This window comes from Montipora foliosa, chromosome 10 (assembly GCF_036669935.1).
Source record: "Montipora foliosa isolate CH-2021 chromosome 10, ASM3666993v2, whole genome shotgun sequence".
In the NCBI taxonomy this organism is placed as follows: domain Eukaryota; kingdom Metazoa; phylum Cnidaria; class Anthozoa; order Scleractinia; family Acroporidae; genus Montipora; species Montipora foliosa.
In genome coordinates this window covers 9,475,666-9,494,117 of record NC_090878.1, presented here as the reverse complement: position 1 = coordinate 9,494,117, position 18,452 = coordinate 9,475,666, and the positions used below count along the sequence as shown (strand labels likewise).

Sequence of the window (18,452 nt, the reverse complement as noted above, 5' to 3'; positions counted from 1 at the left end):
GAGTGAAAACAGTCTATAGAACAACTTCACAGTTACAGTAAAAGCTCCTTATAAATGCAAACACAGACTAGTCACTATCGACACATCTACAGATCCACTTTATCCTCTTTGTCTCTTATTAGTTCTATTTAACTTCTTTTATTTTTGAAGTAGTCGAAATTGCCAGTCCAATGAACTTGTTCGTCCGTTTCCCAGCCACTTCCACTGAAATTTGTCCTCCGTGTTTTAAAGACAAGTGAATCACACTACGAAGAAGTAATCGTTCAACGTAATACCATTAAAACACACTCATTAATTATACTACGATATCACTCACATTTTGATTATTTTTCCAAAAATTTGTTATTATCAAGGATTTCGATATAACGAACCCTCGATATCACGAACCAATTGCCTTAGTCTATTGGCACTTCATTTATTTGTAAACATTAAGCAATGTTCACCGGTACATTATCCGTTGTTATGAATGACCAATCCAGACTTCAACTGGCTGCAGAAACATTTACTTGTTTTCTTCCTTACTTGGCAAATTTGAATATCACTCAAATTAAAAACTACCTCTTCTAAAATTACCATACTTCTGCGCCACATGGTATTCAGAGTAAACGCTTAAAGAAGCGCCTTTTACTCCCTCTTTCTCGGGAAAACGCTCGAGCTTAAATTTCGGCTTCGTCCTTTTTTCCTTTCAGTCACCAATCGCACTCAAGATTGTACAACGCATTCGCGAAGTTAACCAAAGCCCATACGTGGCATGGTTGTACAAAGGCGTCTTCAACTTTTATAGCGCATGCCTACGTGCACATGTGGCATTGAACGAAAATGGAGTCGTTGAAAGTCTGAGCGCGAATATGGTGTCTTCTAATAATTTTCGCCGTACGCTCACACTAAAAGATGTCGAGAGTTTTCGGAACGCGTCGGTCCGCGAACTTTACGAGAGATCACTTTACCAGTGAAAATTTATCAGTGAACGTAATGAGAATCACTGGCATCACTTTAAAGTGATAAAGTGATAAATAATAATCTAGCCAACATCTCTACTGTATTTCTTTTTCGTTGTTTTTCTTCGTTTTGGTTTGCTGTGGATCATCTAATTCATTATGCTGGATGTTCAAGTATACTATCAACACAATAAATTAGTTGTAAAACAGAGGAAGGCCTAAAGATCCACATAATACGTGCCCTTTATCTTTTTGGCTGTAGTAACATTAACGACAGACTTCCTGTAATACTGAATATGGTAATTGGAAATGTATTTGTTGTAGTAATTAATATTTGGCCATTGCGCCCTTCACAGATTGGATCGGAACAATGCAAGCGCCTTCAAATCGCAGTCAACGCTTGTAAAACAAGCTAAAAAAAAAAGAGTCAACGATTAAAGATATATCTCAGTTGGAAAAATTGCGTGAAAATTCAGGCGATGACGCAAGGAAAAGACAAACAAGACAAGAGGCCCAACAGATTTGGCAGCTTGTGTTCTACGTCTGGTTTGCTGTTGTCTGTTGTGTGTTGTATCGCACTGATTCATGTGGAACTCAGAATACAACAACATCATCGACTGATATCACACACAGTAACATCCTGTGATCAGCTTGAGACAAAGATCCTACGAACAGTGGAGCAGAATTACAGAGAATGGCAAGATGATAAGGAACAATGGAAACAGAGAAAAGGTCAGTTGACTGAGGATTCTACGATACTTTTAAAGGTTTTAACGCTGTCATTGTTTGTCGGGCTTTTTGTCAGTCCTTGTTTACTTGCGATGCCACTTCAACATTTATAAATTTCCTACCATTTTAGTTCTTCAAACAAATGCTCAAAAATAAGTTCCACAAAAGCTTTGCTTACTCTTAGCCTCAGCCTGAACGGAAGCCATCTTATATATGATGGTTTCTTAATTAAGCTTTGCGTAATAATCATGAATAATGTGCACTGCTAGGACTGACATGTCAAACGCCCCGGTAGAATATTTGCCGTAACAACAAGTACGATGGTGAGTTTCAACTGTTCAGCTTGAACTGTGGTTGCTGAATTCAGTAAAATGTATCAGTGCTTCTAATCGATATCAACTGATTTCATCTGTCCAAAAGGTAATCAAAACACCTGGTCCAGACAAAAACGCGCTTCACCCGAACAGTCACAACTGAAATATATCCAATCAGCCTCTGATGTAAAACTGCTGATCAAACAAGAGCTTCAAACACTGCAAAACCAAATTTGTGCCAAAGATGAAACTCTCTGCCTATCAGGACAAAAAGGAAATAGTGAAAAACGAGGAAGACCGGGAACCAGGGGTAGACCAGGACCCCCTGGGAGACCCGGGCCACAGGGACCTCCTGGTAAACACGGCCCAGTGGGACCTCAAGGACTGATAGGCATGAAAGGGGATATTGGGATTCCGGGTAATACTGGTCCCGTGGGACCAACCGGCCCGCCAGGACAAAAGGGCGCCAAAGGTGAACCGGGCCAGTCAATCGCGGCTCCTTCTCTGCTTCAGCCTCCAACGGAAACCACGATTAATGAAAGTCAAACAGCCATCTTGAAATGTTCAGCCAATGGAAATCCATTACCAAAAGTCGAGTGGTCTAAGCTGAATTCATCACTTCCGGCTGGACGCTACGTGATTCAACCCAGTGGTGCTCTTATTCTGAGGAATGTTAGACCTGGAGACGAAGGAGTTTTCAACTGCAGAGCAGAAAATCTCTTAGGAAGCGTCAAAGCTTCAGCTAAGCTGACTGTTCAGTGTAAGTTTCCTTTCTCATTTATGTTTCGTCACTATCCTTTCAGGATCTAATTCATTTCAAATATTTTTTTAAATGAAGGAAAGGTTACGTTTATACAAACGTTGGCCGTGTAGCACTTATATTTTAAACAGAGTTAACTGAATAGAGTGTAATGTGAAGTGCTAGATTTCAATCCCATACGAACCATGTGAGCGTTAGCCTTACAGATGGAAATGGGCCCACACATGGACAGAGAAAAACTCTGACCAGGGTGGGAATTGAACCCACGACCTTCGGGTTAGATCTCCGCCGCTCTACCGACTGAGCTACAAGGTCAGACGGGAGCAGGCCGTGGGAAGTGAAGATGTTAAAGTCACGGCAATGAACATGTACAAGGACAAGGAAAGGTTACGTTTATACAAACGTTGGCCGTTTAGCACTTACACTCTATACACTCTATTCAGTTATTTATGTACTTGTACATGTTCATTGCCGTGACTTTAACATCTTCACTTCCCACGCCCTGCTCCCGTCTTCACATTACACTCTATTCAGTTAAATTTTTTTAAATCGATTGTTTCAGGCCAGTTACTGCAACACAGTCAATGTGGTATCGATAAAGGACTTAACACGTTTTTTATTCTATGGCGGCAGCATTCTAATCCATTAACTTGATTGTTTAACAAATCGAAAGTGGTTCAGCGTTGTCTGTACTCTTATCGACAACGATATTCGTCATCACAGTGGTCAAAATGTTGTGGACAACGCTGAACCACTTGTTTTTTTACCACAATATTCAACGCCAAATAAATTGTTTATTTCAGAGCGTGACCAAAATCATGACATAAAGAAAGAGCAAGCGTTGTCTATAACTTTCTCGCAATATGATTGGTTTATTTCCCAAAATGAGCGTTCCTAATTGGCTGTTACATTGCGAGACATATTGACGCGAGCATGACGCGACCAGCGTTGTCTAGACTTTTATCGACAACGGCAAATTAGCCAATCAGATTGCGAGATTACAAGCAATTGTGGTTAAAACTTTTTTTGACAGTCGCTCCTCGGCTTTTCCTGCCATCCACCGAAATATTGGCACAAGAGGCACAAAATGTCACCATCGCCTGCAATGCTACTGGTCAGCCGCAGCCAAGTGTCATATGGTCCAAAGCATTTGGTAGCTTGCCAGTCGGAAAGACAAAAGTGACCGAGGGAAATTTAATAATATTGAAAGTGGCAAAGAACGATAGAGGAACATACATTTGTAAGGCGGTGAATATTCTAGGATCGACAAGAGCAGTGGCTCAACTCACAGTATTTTCTCGTTTGCGCTTTAAAGTTCGTCCTCCCAACAAAGTTACAATTGCTTTAATTGGTTCAACTGTTCGATTGCCATGCGCGGCCGAAAGTGAACTGAGACCCACTATCACGTGGACCAAGGACGGCAAGTCTTCACTTCCCTCATATTCCAATGGAACCCTGGTTCTTGAAAACATAAAGAAATCTCATGAAGGATCTTATACCTGCAGAGCCACAAATGCACTGACAACAATACAGGCAAATGTGAAAATAGACATTCCTGTTAATGCAACATCCTGCGCTGAAATACGGAAGTACGTCAGCAGTTACAGCGGAAAGTACATCATTGATCCAGATGGCCCAGGAGGTCTGGCACCATTTCATGTGTACTGCGACATGAAAGACAAGAATGGCGTTGGGGTGACAGTCATCAGTCACAACAGTGAAAGCAGAACCTACGTCAAAGGTTATGAACCTCAAGGTAGCTATTCACGTGACATTCATTACACAGGAACAAGTTTGTCTCAGCTGGCGAGTCTCACCAGAGTCTCTTCACATTGTGAACAGTTTATTAAGTATGAATGTTATGGTTCAACGTTGCTCCATAATAACAATCCATACGGATGGTGGGTGTCACGTGATTCTGTTAAGATGACGTATTGGGGTGGCGCGTCAGTCAGTGGTAAGTGCGCATGCGGGATGACCAACTCATGTGCAAACCCCAGTTATGGTTGCAACTGTGACAAGCAAGATAGTGTATGGCGTGAAGACAGCGGTCTCCTCACAGACAAGACACGCCTTCCAGTCAAACAACTCAGGTTTGGGGATACCGGCGATGAAAACGAAAAAGGGTATCACACACTGGGTAAACTAAAGTGCTATGGCATAGTGTGAACTTGTGACACATGACGTCACAGCCAAAGTTTATGAACAAATTTACTTTAAATCTACATGTCTAATTTTACCCAACTCATATCTATCGAAGCGCAGCAATGAAAAACATGAATTCAACAATTTGGAGGTCAAACGAAGGAGAAGTGCATGGTCTAATGAGCCAAAAGGACAAACTGTTGAACAGTGTTTTCGTCTTGTTTAATATAATGTGATACTCCGTTACATACTGCTGCTGTGGCAGACCTAGTTATTGATCAATCGGAACCGCAAATAGTTCGAGGGACACTTCAAATCATTAATCCTTAAAAATGAAATCAGATTTCAGCTCGGTCGTAACCACGTCTTTACAGACCATAAGTCCACAAATTAAATGCCAAGTTAACATATTTTAATACAATTTTAAGTTCAAGTATTTTCGGGAAACGTTTTTTCTCTTGTCGGGTTCAATAAGATAACGATACTTTTATGACTTTTATCGTATTCAGAAGATCTCGATGGTTTCCACGTAAATATATGTTCATTTAAATCAAATCGAGTTTAATCATTGTAAATTATGCACTGCTCATCCTTTAACGGGTACTTTGAAAGTGCGAGTGTGTCGATATTACGATGTTCCAAGCATAGTATAGGGACCATGGGCAAATATTACACGAATAAGCTATGTGTGGGTACATCTCTTATAGCCCACCAAGATCCTCTCCTTTAACTTCTACCGAAAGTTTTCAATTAATCGACACAAAATAGGCATCATTTTAATGTCCCAGCGTTTGATGAAATACACCAATCCTCTATCATTTGCATTTTTTGTATTTTCGAAACGAAAGTCGTCACGGACTAACTTGAAAAAAGATTTATTTCTAGGTCATCTTCAACCTCCTTTAGATAAAAATTAAAAAGACCTTGCGACTTTGATTTTAGAATTTGATGACGTCACTGTGTCACTTGGTAACAAGATGTCATCGTCTGAAGCACATATTTCCCATAGATGGATTCTCCTGGCTGGGCGACGTTTTGGTCAACGCTGCCTTGTTGTACAGAATGCTAAAGGAGAAATTCTGGAGCACTTAGTGACTTTTAGGTCAACTTAAGAGAATTGCGAAATATCTCTTTACTTTTCAAGCCCATCTCTTCAGTGGTAATTACGTCAATACTATTAGGGAACACTATGATGGTTGCTGTAGATACAAATACGATATTCATATATACACCAACTATAGTGTTATTTTAAGAGGAGTATAAATGAGTGCCTCACTTTACCAATGCTAACCATCCGCATCCCCTTTGCAATCAAATAGATAAGAACATTACAGGATAAATCCATCAGAGAGATTTGTAACAGAAATTATAAACCATCATCTCAGGTGAGGATTTCCATTTCTCTCATCTGCAATTATTAAGTCAGTTGTAAGCAACGAGTTATATATGCTTGCTGTAATTGTGCAAATATAAGACCAAGGGGAAATCATCAAACGTTGCTTTTGTCGTATTTAAGATGTACACCATTCCAGATTGATTATGGCGGCCATACGCAAATATTTCGTCAATAGCTTACGTTTGAGGGTATGTCGTAGGGTCCGACTTCATCTTGGAGCCAGCATTTCGTCGATCATCCGCAAAACCGAGATTGAAACACTGGCCTCGGTAGAATTTGATGACATCGAGGTTGCAATACGCATGTGCTGTATTTCCACCATCAACCTTGGGTTACAATATGGACTTTAAGATAGTACACGACGGTAGACTGGGACGGTTAGATGAGTGTCATGTCACGCAAAATCCCTGTGACATTTGACCGTCGTGCTTCTAGGACGGTATGTTTTCGCCGGGTTTCTCGTCGTGGAATCTACGGTGAAAACGGTAGGAATTCATCTATACTTATTCGCACTATTTTAGTCTTTTCCTTTATTATGCATTGAAAACTGATCACCCAATGGGTTAAATGTGCATTTGGTTGTGTTTGTCTTGATTTCTCCATCGCTGAAATGAAAAAATCTAGCGAAAATTCTGAGTTCATTCAAAGACATCACTCCGCCACATCGCGGCTCAAACCAAAGTTTGCTTGTTCTCAATGTAGCGTTATCCATAATCCACCATGACACAGGAGAAAAGCAGAAAAGAAAGGTAAAAGAGATAATTGTAGCCGCATTTTTTGTTTATGAACCAATTCCCCTTAGCGGATTTACACTCACTAGAATCCAAGGAATCTAAACAAAATGGTTCAAATTCCCAGTAAGGATAAAGAGGATTCACTGATTCGTATTCATGGTATAAAATAAGAAATTCCTCCTCGCTAATTGAACCTTATGCAAAAGAAATTACAAGAGAATTTCTCGCCTCTTCAAAAGACATGTTTATTCCTCCGTCCTACGGTCGTGTTGGCCGAATCTTAAGTTAAAAATTTTCGCGCCTTTCTACCGTACTCGTCCAAAGTCTCCGGTATACGCATCCAACCGTCCCAGCCTACCGTTGTCGACTATCTTAAAGTCCCTAATAACAACTTCCTATCATTCGCTCCAGGCGATAAGAAAAGGAGAAACCCTGAGAACGACTCATGAAACAATGCCTGTGACACCAAGCAACGCAACGAGCCTTTTTGCGCATGATTGTCGAAAGTTCTCTGAATTTGCTTACTATGTTATAAATTGAAACTGAAGTGCTTCCCGCGCTCGCTCCATGTGAAGAGGTTGAGAGAGTAAGTTGCTCAACTATATCGTTCAATTTGGTCTTTTTGTACCTCAGGGTGGACATGTCGATTTCACAAGCACTTTGAAACGCTTAATTAACGTACCGGTTTGTATTGTAGCTTGCCAGCTTCACCTTCTCCGCCTCTCCGTAAAAATTGCACTCCGACTTGGCAGCAAGTAATCTTTTGTCAGATAACACCTTTTGAGATCCATTTTATTCAATATCCGCTGTAGTTTTGTCATTGTCCCTGGGAAAAATAAAAACACTGGGAATTCAATGCGCGAAGTATTTTCGACAAATTGCCTCTTTAGTGATGAAAATATTATCAGTGAATGGCAGTTGAACTTCAACATTCTTTTTCTTGAAGACAAAAGAACAACTGGCGTTTTGCGCGCTGTTAAGAAAGCTTTGAAAGCGCTCACCAGAGCAGAGCGGAAAAAGAAGCTTTATTGCACTCTATTCTTGCCTTAATATTAACTAGACAAATAGAGTACTGGCTGCCTGGAATGACCCCAAGGGCTCGCGGAGCCAGGCAGCCAGGTAGCTTATTAATAGGAACTGTTGATTACAATAAAGTAAATTACAGGTCAGCAAGAAGGCACAAACACACATACAGAAACATGTACAGAATAACGACAGACAGAGACAGCAAAAAGGGAACTGAAGTATAATACACAGTATAAACATGAATTAATATAACGACAAGAACTTAGAATTAAATTTTTTCTCGAAGCCCGGCTATAGTTCGATAAATTAAAGTAAAACCAAAATTAATAGTACCTATAAAGAGATAACGCTAGATTACAAGGAATTGAGATGAATGAAATGACAAAACTTAGAATAAGACTAAGTTTAATCGAGTCCTAAATTTAGAAAAATAAAGGGTTTCGCACACTCCTTCCAAGAGTTTCAAACATTTTTAAGCACTTCTTGTGTTGTAGCTGTCTGTTTTTAACTATTGTAAAGAAAGTATCAAAGACAGAGGGTAAAAATCTACCAAAACAAGATCAGGCAACTTGACAATGAATAAAATTTTTGAAAATAATCCGGATTGCTCACTTTTGAAAAATATAACTAAAGGTTGGATAGTTGAAGAATAGTTATTACCCCAGGAAGTTTAAGCATAAGTTAGAAAAGGATATGTTAGAGCAGAATATACATTTACCAGAATGTTGAAGTTGACAAAATAACAAAGTTTGTACAGAATGCCAATGTTTCTCTAAATCTTTTTACCAATAAAACGTACTTGGCTGATCACACTAAATTTTGGAGGTATGCATCGATCAAAACTTATATAAGCAAGAGGCTACAGATAGCCTTTACTTTGGCCGGCACGTCAGCTGAAGCCTGGTTTCCATTTAATCGTCCAGGCCCCAGTTGTTCAAAGGGTGGATAGCGCTATCCACTGGATAAATCATTATCCAGTAGATAACTCTATTGGTTTTGCTAGTGTTTATCCACTGGATAGCGTTATCCACCTTTTGAACAACCGAGGCCAGATCGTCCCGAGCGCGATCGCCTGAACATTATTTAAAACGACTGGGGCGATTATATGCAAACACTACCCAGACGATCGCTAACGACCCGGGCGACTGAGACGACCTCGATCGTCTGGGTAGAAGTCAGTTCTCTCCGGACAATCGAGGTCGTCTCAGTCGCCCGGATAGTTGGCGATTTTCTGAGTAGTGTTTCCATATAATCGTCCCTAGCGCCTCTGAGCAATATTTCTCAAATCATTAATAATTCATAACTCGAGTCCACCAATCAACAGCTGTATACCACGTCACGTGGATGCGGTTTGGATACCCAATGAAAAACTAGATGAAAATCTTTAAAGATTTGGATACAGGATCCAAATGTCTACTAATTCCAGAAAAAAACCATGAGATATGAAAGAATTAAGTCTAACTAAATAACATCTCACGCAACAGAAGTTTGAACGCTTTAAGCCCCCAACAATACTGTAAAGCGACTTATTTTGAATCTCCTACACGAACTTGGAAACTGCCGGTAGTTTCATGTTTTCAATGCTTTTAGTCAACTCTTGCAAAACCACACCAATGTTTTCACCTTTGAACAGTCCGTCTGGCTCAATAGTTCATATCTTGAGCGCTCCTTGGTCTTGCCATTCTGGAAAAATCTATAACGCCCACTTGTTCTTGTAAACCGCATATTTTGAAGCAGAAATGATAACACACTCCTTTTCCTTGTCGAACGTTTTGCCGAAACCTTGAACTTGACTCATCCATGTTGCACAAACAACTGATTATGGTAAACACTAAATTAAATTGGATAACTCCCAAATGACACATTCCATCCAATTTGTTTTTATCACATATAGCTACTGTTTAATTAACGAGACGACAAAACAATGATAAATAACAATAGCTGGCCACTCGTTCAAGCTGTAACAAAAACCCGTGCTTCGTGCCTCATCGGGGTATCCAGACATTTCATCTTTCTCGGAGTCTGGAAACCCCGATGAAACACTCGCACTCGGTTTTGTTTTGTCAGAAACGAAACGTACCCATTTTGACTTCAGAGTGAACTGTTTATGAAGTGGCGGATCAAAACAGAGTTTGTAATTGAAAATCTAAACATCTATGAGATGTAAAAGCAAACTTATGATCATGTGAACCTCAAGTATCGCAAGTCATAATGCTGACAAACAAAAAGCGAAGGAAGTGGGTCATAAATATGAAGTTTTGACCATCTGAATGAGGTTTAAGTTAGATTGACCCACGCTACAGTATTCTACCTTTTCTCCTGCCCTTATCATTCCGGAAACCAAACACGATTTCTTTTTTTGAAATTGTTTCTTGTGGATATATTATTTGAAACGATTGGGGTGATCGGGACGACCCGGACAAACATATGGAAACCAGGCTTAACCCAATTAAAGCGTAGGAAGTGTTCCGGGAACCAGTTTCTGAAAAGCCCCGAAAACCTTTTGGGTCCGTAAAGTAATTCGTGAAACTGAGATCTGCTTACCCTCTAAAACGTACCTTTGAACACGTTTTCAAGACCAGAGGAAAAATTCAACTGCAAACTTTCTTGACTTGAAACGTTTTGCCTTTGAAGATACAAAGCGTTTTCATTTTTCACACGAAAAGTTTTGCTACTTTCGAGAAACGCCTCCCAGGTTACGAAGATTGTTTTATTCTATTTTTAGGATATGATTCAAGGATATGAGTTCGGCTAAGGGGGTGTTTACATGATACTGGTACGAGTTTCATTCTGGTACGAGTTGTCAATTTCATACCGCGTTTACATGGACGACACAAATATTGACACAGGGATGACGCAAGAACCAAAACAATAATGGCGTTCAATGAAGTACTGCTATTAGAAATACAACGCATGCGTCAATAGTCCCAGTCCACCACGACTTGACGACTCGTACAGGAATGGGAGTCAATGGAGCGTTTACATGATACCGATATAACTTTTCATACCGTTATGAGAATTTCGATCCGGCACAACTACCGGGTGAACTCATACCGGTATGAGTTGTACTGGTATGAGATTTTTCACCGTTATCATGTAAACAAATACAGAGCGATAAGTAAGAACCGGGATGAACTCGTACCAGAATGAAACTCGTACCGATATCATATAAACACCCCCTAAGATACTTGTGATTTGTCCGAAACAAAATTGGTTGACAGGTTTAAAAGGCAGAGAGCCTTCATGGCTTTTGCGCGAGTGAAAAGAACTTAATACAAAGACGGAAAGGGATATCCCAAGTAAAACTAAACCTTTAATCAGTTAATAATTGAGACACCTGCTCGTTTAAAAAAACACGTAGATTACAATTTATCGAATAGCGAGTTGAACACAGAAAGTTGCTTGTTCAGTTGATTTTAAATTTGAAAAGCGGTAGAAATGGATCACTTTTGTTTGCTTGGAAATTGTTTCCGGTAAGGAAGAGTCATGCTTTAGTGCATCCGAGCTACGTAGCAATCGAAAGGTCGTAGGTTCGACTCCTGCAAAGAAGCACTCGGGTTTTTTCCGAGTATCCCCGAGTTACCATGATTGGAAAATCCTCTCTTCATTCTATTCACTGGGATTAACATTTGTCACCCACTTCATTTATATTGCGAGAACGCACGCTTCAGGCACTTTCAGTCCTATAGCGGTACAGAGGGACAGTTGTCATTGGAACCTACAGTAGTTTCTCGGACAAGGACGATAACCCTTAGGTCCCGTCTCACAGTCCTTGTTCATCAACTCTGTGAGATGTTTTAACAAGAGGTGAGATGTGAGATGTTTTAAAAAGATCTCACACACTATTCGAAAAGGGTTGGGCACGGAGTTCCCGGTGTTGTGATGTGACCTTTCCAGCATGTGGTCGGCTTGGCAGGATTAGCTTGAAGGGCTTCTGTGTGAATGAGACCACAATTGTGTCTAACAGTCAGAAGTCAGGCTACTTAGCCAAGCGCTGGAGCCTCACTGAAACCTCAAACAAACCTCAAGCCTGGCCTAGCTCTCACTAATTTCCTGTAGCTCAGTGGCAGAGCATCCGAACAAGTAATAGGAACGGCGTTGGTTAATCGACTCCTGTAACGGAGCAATTGAATTTTTTCCCAGTATCCCCTAGTCGCCACAGAAAAAAGACATCGATTCATTTAATTCACAGGGATTAACATCTAACATTTCCTTCATTACGTTACATTACATTAGCCAGGAACCAGCGATAATTACCCTTTCATTTACGCCGGGTTCGATCTCGTTCCTCGGTTTACTGACCTCATTGCGTGTTTAGTATGATGCTCGATTGCACAGGTTTACCAACCTCCTGAAAATTTCACAGTCAAACATTGCAATTGTTTCCATGAAATATCATGTTGTGCACTGAACGCATCATATCTGTCAGGTGCTCTTTCTATCTAAGGATTCAAATGTGGCATCAGCCTGCGTCTGTATTACATTAAACTAAGTTACTGGTAGCAAGAGATGCAGTGGCCTGTAATCGTTTAAAACTTATAAAAATCTCAAGGGAATGGAAAGTGCGCACGAACGAGTTTTATTCACGCTTTGCGATGCATGAAAATCCGGCTGACCTGCGTAAATTGATATACTTCCTGTATCACAAAATCTTAAATACAACGTATCAACAAGACTGGGTATAGAGTTTCATTTCTCAGCATAGTACATTTTCGAACATTTCGTTTGTTCATTGCTGCAATTCTTTCAAAAAAGGATCAGCGCGTGATTCATAAGCCGCGAGTTTATCTTATCAAGAAAACACCAAAGTCAAAAAGTGTTGAAAAAGCCATACTAAAACCATGAAACATCAACAAGAGGACAAGCGGACCAACAGATTTGGCAGCTTGTGTTCTGCGTCTGGTTTGCTGTTGTCTCTTATGTGTTGCATCGCACTGATTCATGTGGAACTCAGAATACAAGAACAGCATCGACTGATATCACACTCAGTAACATCCTGTGATCAGCTCGAGAATAAAATCCTACAAAAAATACAGCAGAATTACAGAGAATGGCGAGATGATAAAGATCAATGGAGGCAAACAAGAGGTCAGTTATTCCAGGATTCTTGATATACATATGAGATTTTTAAAGGTATCATTGTTATTTAGTCCTGGTTTTAATTGTGAAAGCAGTTCAATATTTATAAATTTGCACCGTTTATGCCATTCAGATTCACTGGAGATAAATCAAACATAAAGTCTGTTTACTGTCAACCGTAGCTTAGAAAAAAGCTGACATTATCATGTATCGTGGCTTTTAGCTTTGAATCATGTAACTTTTAATACTTATTTGCACTGCTAGGAAAGGCATGTCAAAATGCCCTGTGGAATATTCTCAGTTGCAACCAGTAAGGTGGCGAGTATTCACTGTAGTTCCTGAATTGAGCCATAGGTGCATCTGTCGAAGAAAATTTTTGATATCAATTTTATGTTTTCGTAAGGTTATCAACACACCTGGTCCAGACAAACACGAGCTTCACCCCAACAGTCACAACTGAAATCTGTCCAATCAGCCTCTGATGTAAAACTGCTGATCAAACAAGAGCTTCAAACACTGCAAAACAAAATTTGTGCCAAAGATGAAACTCTCTGCCTATCAGGACAAAAAGGAAATAGTGGGAAACGAGGAAAACCGGGAACCCGGGGTAGACCAGGACCCCCTGGGAGACCCGGGCCAGAGGGACCTCCTGGCAAACACGGCCCAATAGGACCTCAAGGACTGACGGGCATGAAAGGGGATATGGGGATTCCGGGTAATACTGGTCCGGCGGGACCAACCGGCCCACCGGGAGAAAAAGGCGCCAAAGGTGAACCGGGCCAGTCAATCGCGGCCCCTACTCTGATTCAGCCTCCAAAAGAAACTACGATCAACGAAAGTCAAACAGCCATCTTGAAATGTTCAGTCATTGGAAATCCATTACCAAAAGTCGAGTGGTCTAAGCTGAATTCGTCACTTCCGGATGGACGTCACGTGATTGAACGCAGTGGCGCTCTGATTTTAAGGGAAGTTAGATCTGGAGATGAAGGACTTTACAGCTGCAGAGCAGTGAACTTGTTAGGAAGCGCTAATGCGTCAGCTAAGCTGACTGTTCAGTGTAAGTTGTCTTTGTTACTTCTCTTTCTCCATTTTTCTTTCAAGCTCTATTTAATTTCAAACCTTAAGAAAAATCGATTCGATTGTTTGACGCCATTCTTTGCAACGCAGACAATTACTTTCGTTGAATGTGACAAACATTTTAAAGCTCGCTTATTATATAAAACTAACTTCTTCAGCAAGTGGAATTTTAGGTCATTTACTTGATTTGCTGCTTTTGTTATTCGACAGTCGCTCCTCGACTTTTGTTACAATCCACCGAAATATGGGCAGAAGAGGAACAAAATGTCACCATCCCCTGCAATGCTACTGGTCTGCCGCAGCCAAGTGTCACATGGTCCAAATCAGTTGGTAGTTTGCCAGTAGGGAAAACAAAGATAGCTGAAGGAAACTTAATAATAGACAATGTGGCAAAGAAAGATAGAGGAATATACATTTGTAAGGCGGTGAATATTCTAGGATCGACAAGAGCAGTTGTTCAACTCACAGTATTTTCTCCTCTGCAATTTAAAGTCCGTCCTCCCAACAAAGTTACAATTGCTTCATTTGGTTCAACTGTTCAATTGCCATGCGCGGCCGAAAGTGAACTGAGACCCACTATCACGTGGACCAAGGACGGCAAGTCTTCACTTCCCTCGTATTCCAATGGAACCCTGGTTCTTGAAAATATAAAGAAATCTCATGAAGGATCTTACACCTGTAGAGCCACAAATGCACTTAAAACAATCCAGGCAAAGGTGAAAATAGAAACTCCTGTTAATGCAACATCCTGCGCTGAGATACGGAAGTACGTCAGCAGTTTCAGTGGAAATTACATCATTGATCCAGATGGCCCAGGAGGTCTGGTACCATTTACAGCGTACTGCGACATGACAGACAAGAATGGCGTTGGCGTCACAGTCATCAGTCACGACAGTGAAAGGAGAACCTACGTCAAAAGTAGTTTTGCTGGTAGAGGTACCTATTCACGTGACATTCATTACAAAGCAGCAAGTTTATCTCAGCTGGTGAGTCTCACCAGAGTCTCTTCACATTGTGAACAGTTTATTAAGTATGAATGTTATAGTTCAGTGTTGCTTTACAATAACAAGAACAATCCATACGGATGGTGGGTGTCACGTGATTCTGATAAGATGACGTATTGGGGTGGCGCGTCAGTCAGTGGTAAGTGCGCATGCGGGATGACCAACTCATGTGCAAACCCCAGTTATGGTTGCAACTGTGACAAGGAAGATAGAGTGTGGCGAGAAGACAGCGGTCTCCTGACAGATAAGACACACCTTCCAGTCAAACAACTCAGGTTTGGGGATGTTAGTTCCTGGAATCAAGGTTACCATTCATTGGGTAAATTGAAGTGCTATGGCATAGCGTGAACCATCCATTATCATCAAGTTGGACAAGACTACGCCGCTGCCAAATTCCAGAGAGCATGCAATTTACCTTTAATCTGTCTTTTTTTAGTCTTTGCAATTTCTATCTAGCAAAGCATAAGAGTGTAAAAGCTCAATTCAACAAAATTTTGAGGATTCTAGCCAAAAGGTCATATAAAGAACAAGTGGTCTTATGTGAGGGATAGGTTCAAACTTATGAAATATTGCTTGTGTCCTTTTTTTAATCTTATGTGATACAACCCGGAATCTAACTTCTTCTATCTTTCTGTCAAAGACAATCATGTCCTTCTAGTCTAGGGATTCTTCGCCCAGTGATTGACTTGAACGAGATGGAATAATTTTTCTCATGACAGGGTTATAAATTTATATTTTAAAGTCCTTTTTTTGGTGCCATACCTGTCGTCTCGTCTTGGACTTATTAGTGATGTGATCTGTCTTAGCAACAATTTAACGCTGTGTTCTCACGTTGTTGTGAAACCATGAAATGGGTGATTTCGCTCTGTGTTTTAGTATATTTCGGCAAATTATGTATTGAACTGCGTGCCGCATGAGCAGTTTAATTATTGTTTTTTTTGTTATTGACAAAATAGTTTCTTGTTTGCATCTGTTTCCGCTTGCAAACGGTCGGTAGCCTGCTGATTTTTGTTCTCTGGGTTTCACACGTTTTGTTTGCTATGTACGATTGTGGCCATCTCTCGCATCGTACGTTACAAAATGCATATGTTTACTATATACACCCAGTTTCCCAGCTGCCATAGCGGTCATTGTTTCCGCTTCACCTTCTAATAGGTCATTTTCGGGTTAACGTCTGCCTCCTCTTCAAAGCGGGCCTAAGTGCGAAGTTTTTCTTACAAAAATTAGTTGTCATTCATATGTAAAGTAGAACTAATTCCAGGTGATCTGGTGACGTAATTTGAAGGACTGGGAAGACAAATTTTAACGCCGTATCCCACAACCGCGCGCGGCCTTAGGTTTTGTTTCCAAAAATTTCCTGCAGTCTTTCCATCGCCAAAACTCAACAGATCATTCCATGTCTCCCACATTTCCCATTACTGAATGAACATTCAAGTGGAAACCGCTGAGATCTAACCTAGCCTCTGCCATGTTGAATTCGGAAATAACATTCAAGGCCGCGCGCGTTTGTGGGATACGGCGTTAAAATGTTTTTCCCCAGTCCTCCGAATTACGTCACCAGATCACCTGGTTACCATCACAAAAACTTCGCACTTAGACTCGCTTTGAAGAGGAGGCAGACATGAACTCGAAAATGGCCTATTGATCAACTGGAAATATAAAGTTTCAGTGCCAAGTTAAATAATTAATTATTTCAAAAAGTAGACTTCAGTTATAAGCTTGTGTTTTAAAATAAAGGAGCAAGCACTGATCTCAAAGTAAGAACTAACCAATTTTAAAAGCAGTGTTTAGGTGGTTCAAGTTAGTTTGAATACTTTCAAAAAAACTGTACTATTTACGAGGATTGACACAACACTGTATCATCAGAAACTCATGTCATTTCAAGGTTTTTCAAGAAAGTCATTTATCCTAAAAAATTAAATGCCAATGTAACAATAAAGGAGACCAATCTTTATGCTGATATCATCAGCGTAGTAATATTTGTTGCTGGAATTGGTGTAATTTGATGACATCATGCGGTATCAACTACCCCGAGGTATGAGAACAATCTCGTCTCTCGTCTCGCGTCTCTCGTCTCGCGTCTGTCGTCTCGCGTCTCTCTCTCCCGCGCGCTCCTCAGTGGCTAGCCTAGGAGGGTGAAAGACTATGGAAACGGCGTATGAAAAAATACCTGAAAAATCTTACATTGGTCAAAAATCCACTGAAACGACCAACCAGGATAAACATATTAAGGATTCCATATTGGAACTCAACAAATGACTGGCCCATAATTACGCCGACAGTTACGCAAGGCTGAGCTTGACGCTCTCATGGCTGACAGTTCTAAAGTGCCTTTAGCTTCTTCTGCTGAAATAAATCTTGGTTCATGGTTTGATTCGGAATTCACCATAACAAACTATGTAGTGCTGCATACTTTCATCTTTATAACCTAAGGCGAATGCGAGCAACTAGCGCACGCTTTTATCACCAGTTGGATCGACTATTGCAATAGTTTGTCATACGGTCTACCTGCTAAGCAGCTAGATAAAACTCAGTAATGCCATATCACTCTGTCACTTTTTAGCCTGCAATGGTTGCCTGTGCGATATTGAATTGACTTTTAGATTTGCCTCTCGACCTTCAAAGCAATACATTGGTTTGCACCCAGCTACCTTAAGGAGTTAGTAGTGATCACAGAAAATCGTTACCGTTTGAGATCTTCAAATCAACTTCTGCTTTGCACGCCGAATGGAATCACAAAAAAGACTCTTGGTGACAGGGCATTCGCAGTCGCAGCTGCTAAGACTACATGGAAGTCTCTCCCAAAAGAGCTGCGAAGGAAGAGTGATATAAACGATTTCAAATGCCACCTTAAAGCGCACTTTTTTAACAAAGCATTTTTAACACCTTAGTCGGAATGATCTTATCTTGCTCTGTTCTTCTTTTATTACAATTGTATTTTAATGCATGTATCATACTAATCCTCGTACTGTACTTGGATTTTATTTAGTATTCACTAGCCTTATTTATGACTGTTATTATATTATTTTATTTCTTTCTAATTCTATTTATTCATATTGTAATGTGCATTTGATCAAACTATTTGTTAATCTGCGCAATACAAGTGTCTTGAAAACCTTACCAGTTTGTACGCAAGCTTGCCAGATTCATATTCTTTTGTACCCATGAACAATCGTAGCTGGTATTGGCAACAAAAGATCTTTAGTCGGAAACCACCAACTGTGAGCAATCTCATTCACGCTCCGTTTCT

General features: G+C 40.4%; 1 protein-coding gene across 1 annotated transcript; it reads left to right on the top strand.

The window, feature by feature from the left end:
- Window positions 1–1,392: 1,392 nt before the first annotated feature.
- On the top strand, window positions 1,393–15,550 carry LOC137972502 (hemicentin-2-like). Its single transcript, XM_068819256.1, has 6 exons — window positions 1,393–1,670; window positions 2,088–2,741; window positions 3,775–4,906; window positions 12,871–13,130; window positions 13,525–14,178; window positions 14,409–15,550. The coding sequence occupies exons 1-6, from the start codon at window positions 1,418–1,420 to the stop codon at window positions 15,548–15,550; spliced, it is 4,095 nt and encodes a 1,364-aa protein (XP_068675357.1). The 5' UTR covers window positions 1,393–1,417.
- Window positions 15,551–18,452: the final 2,902 nt, after the last annotated feature.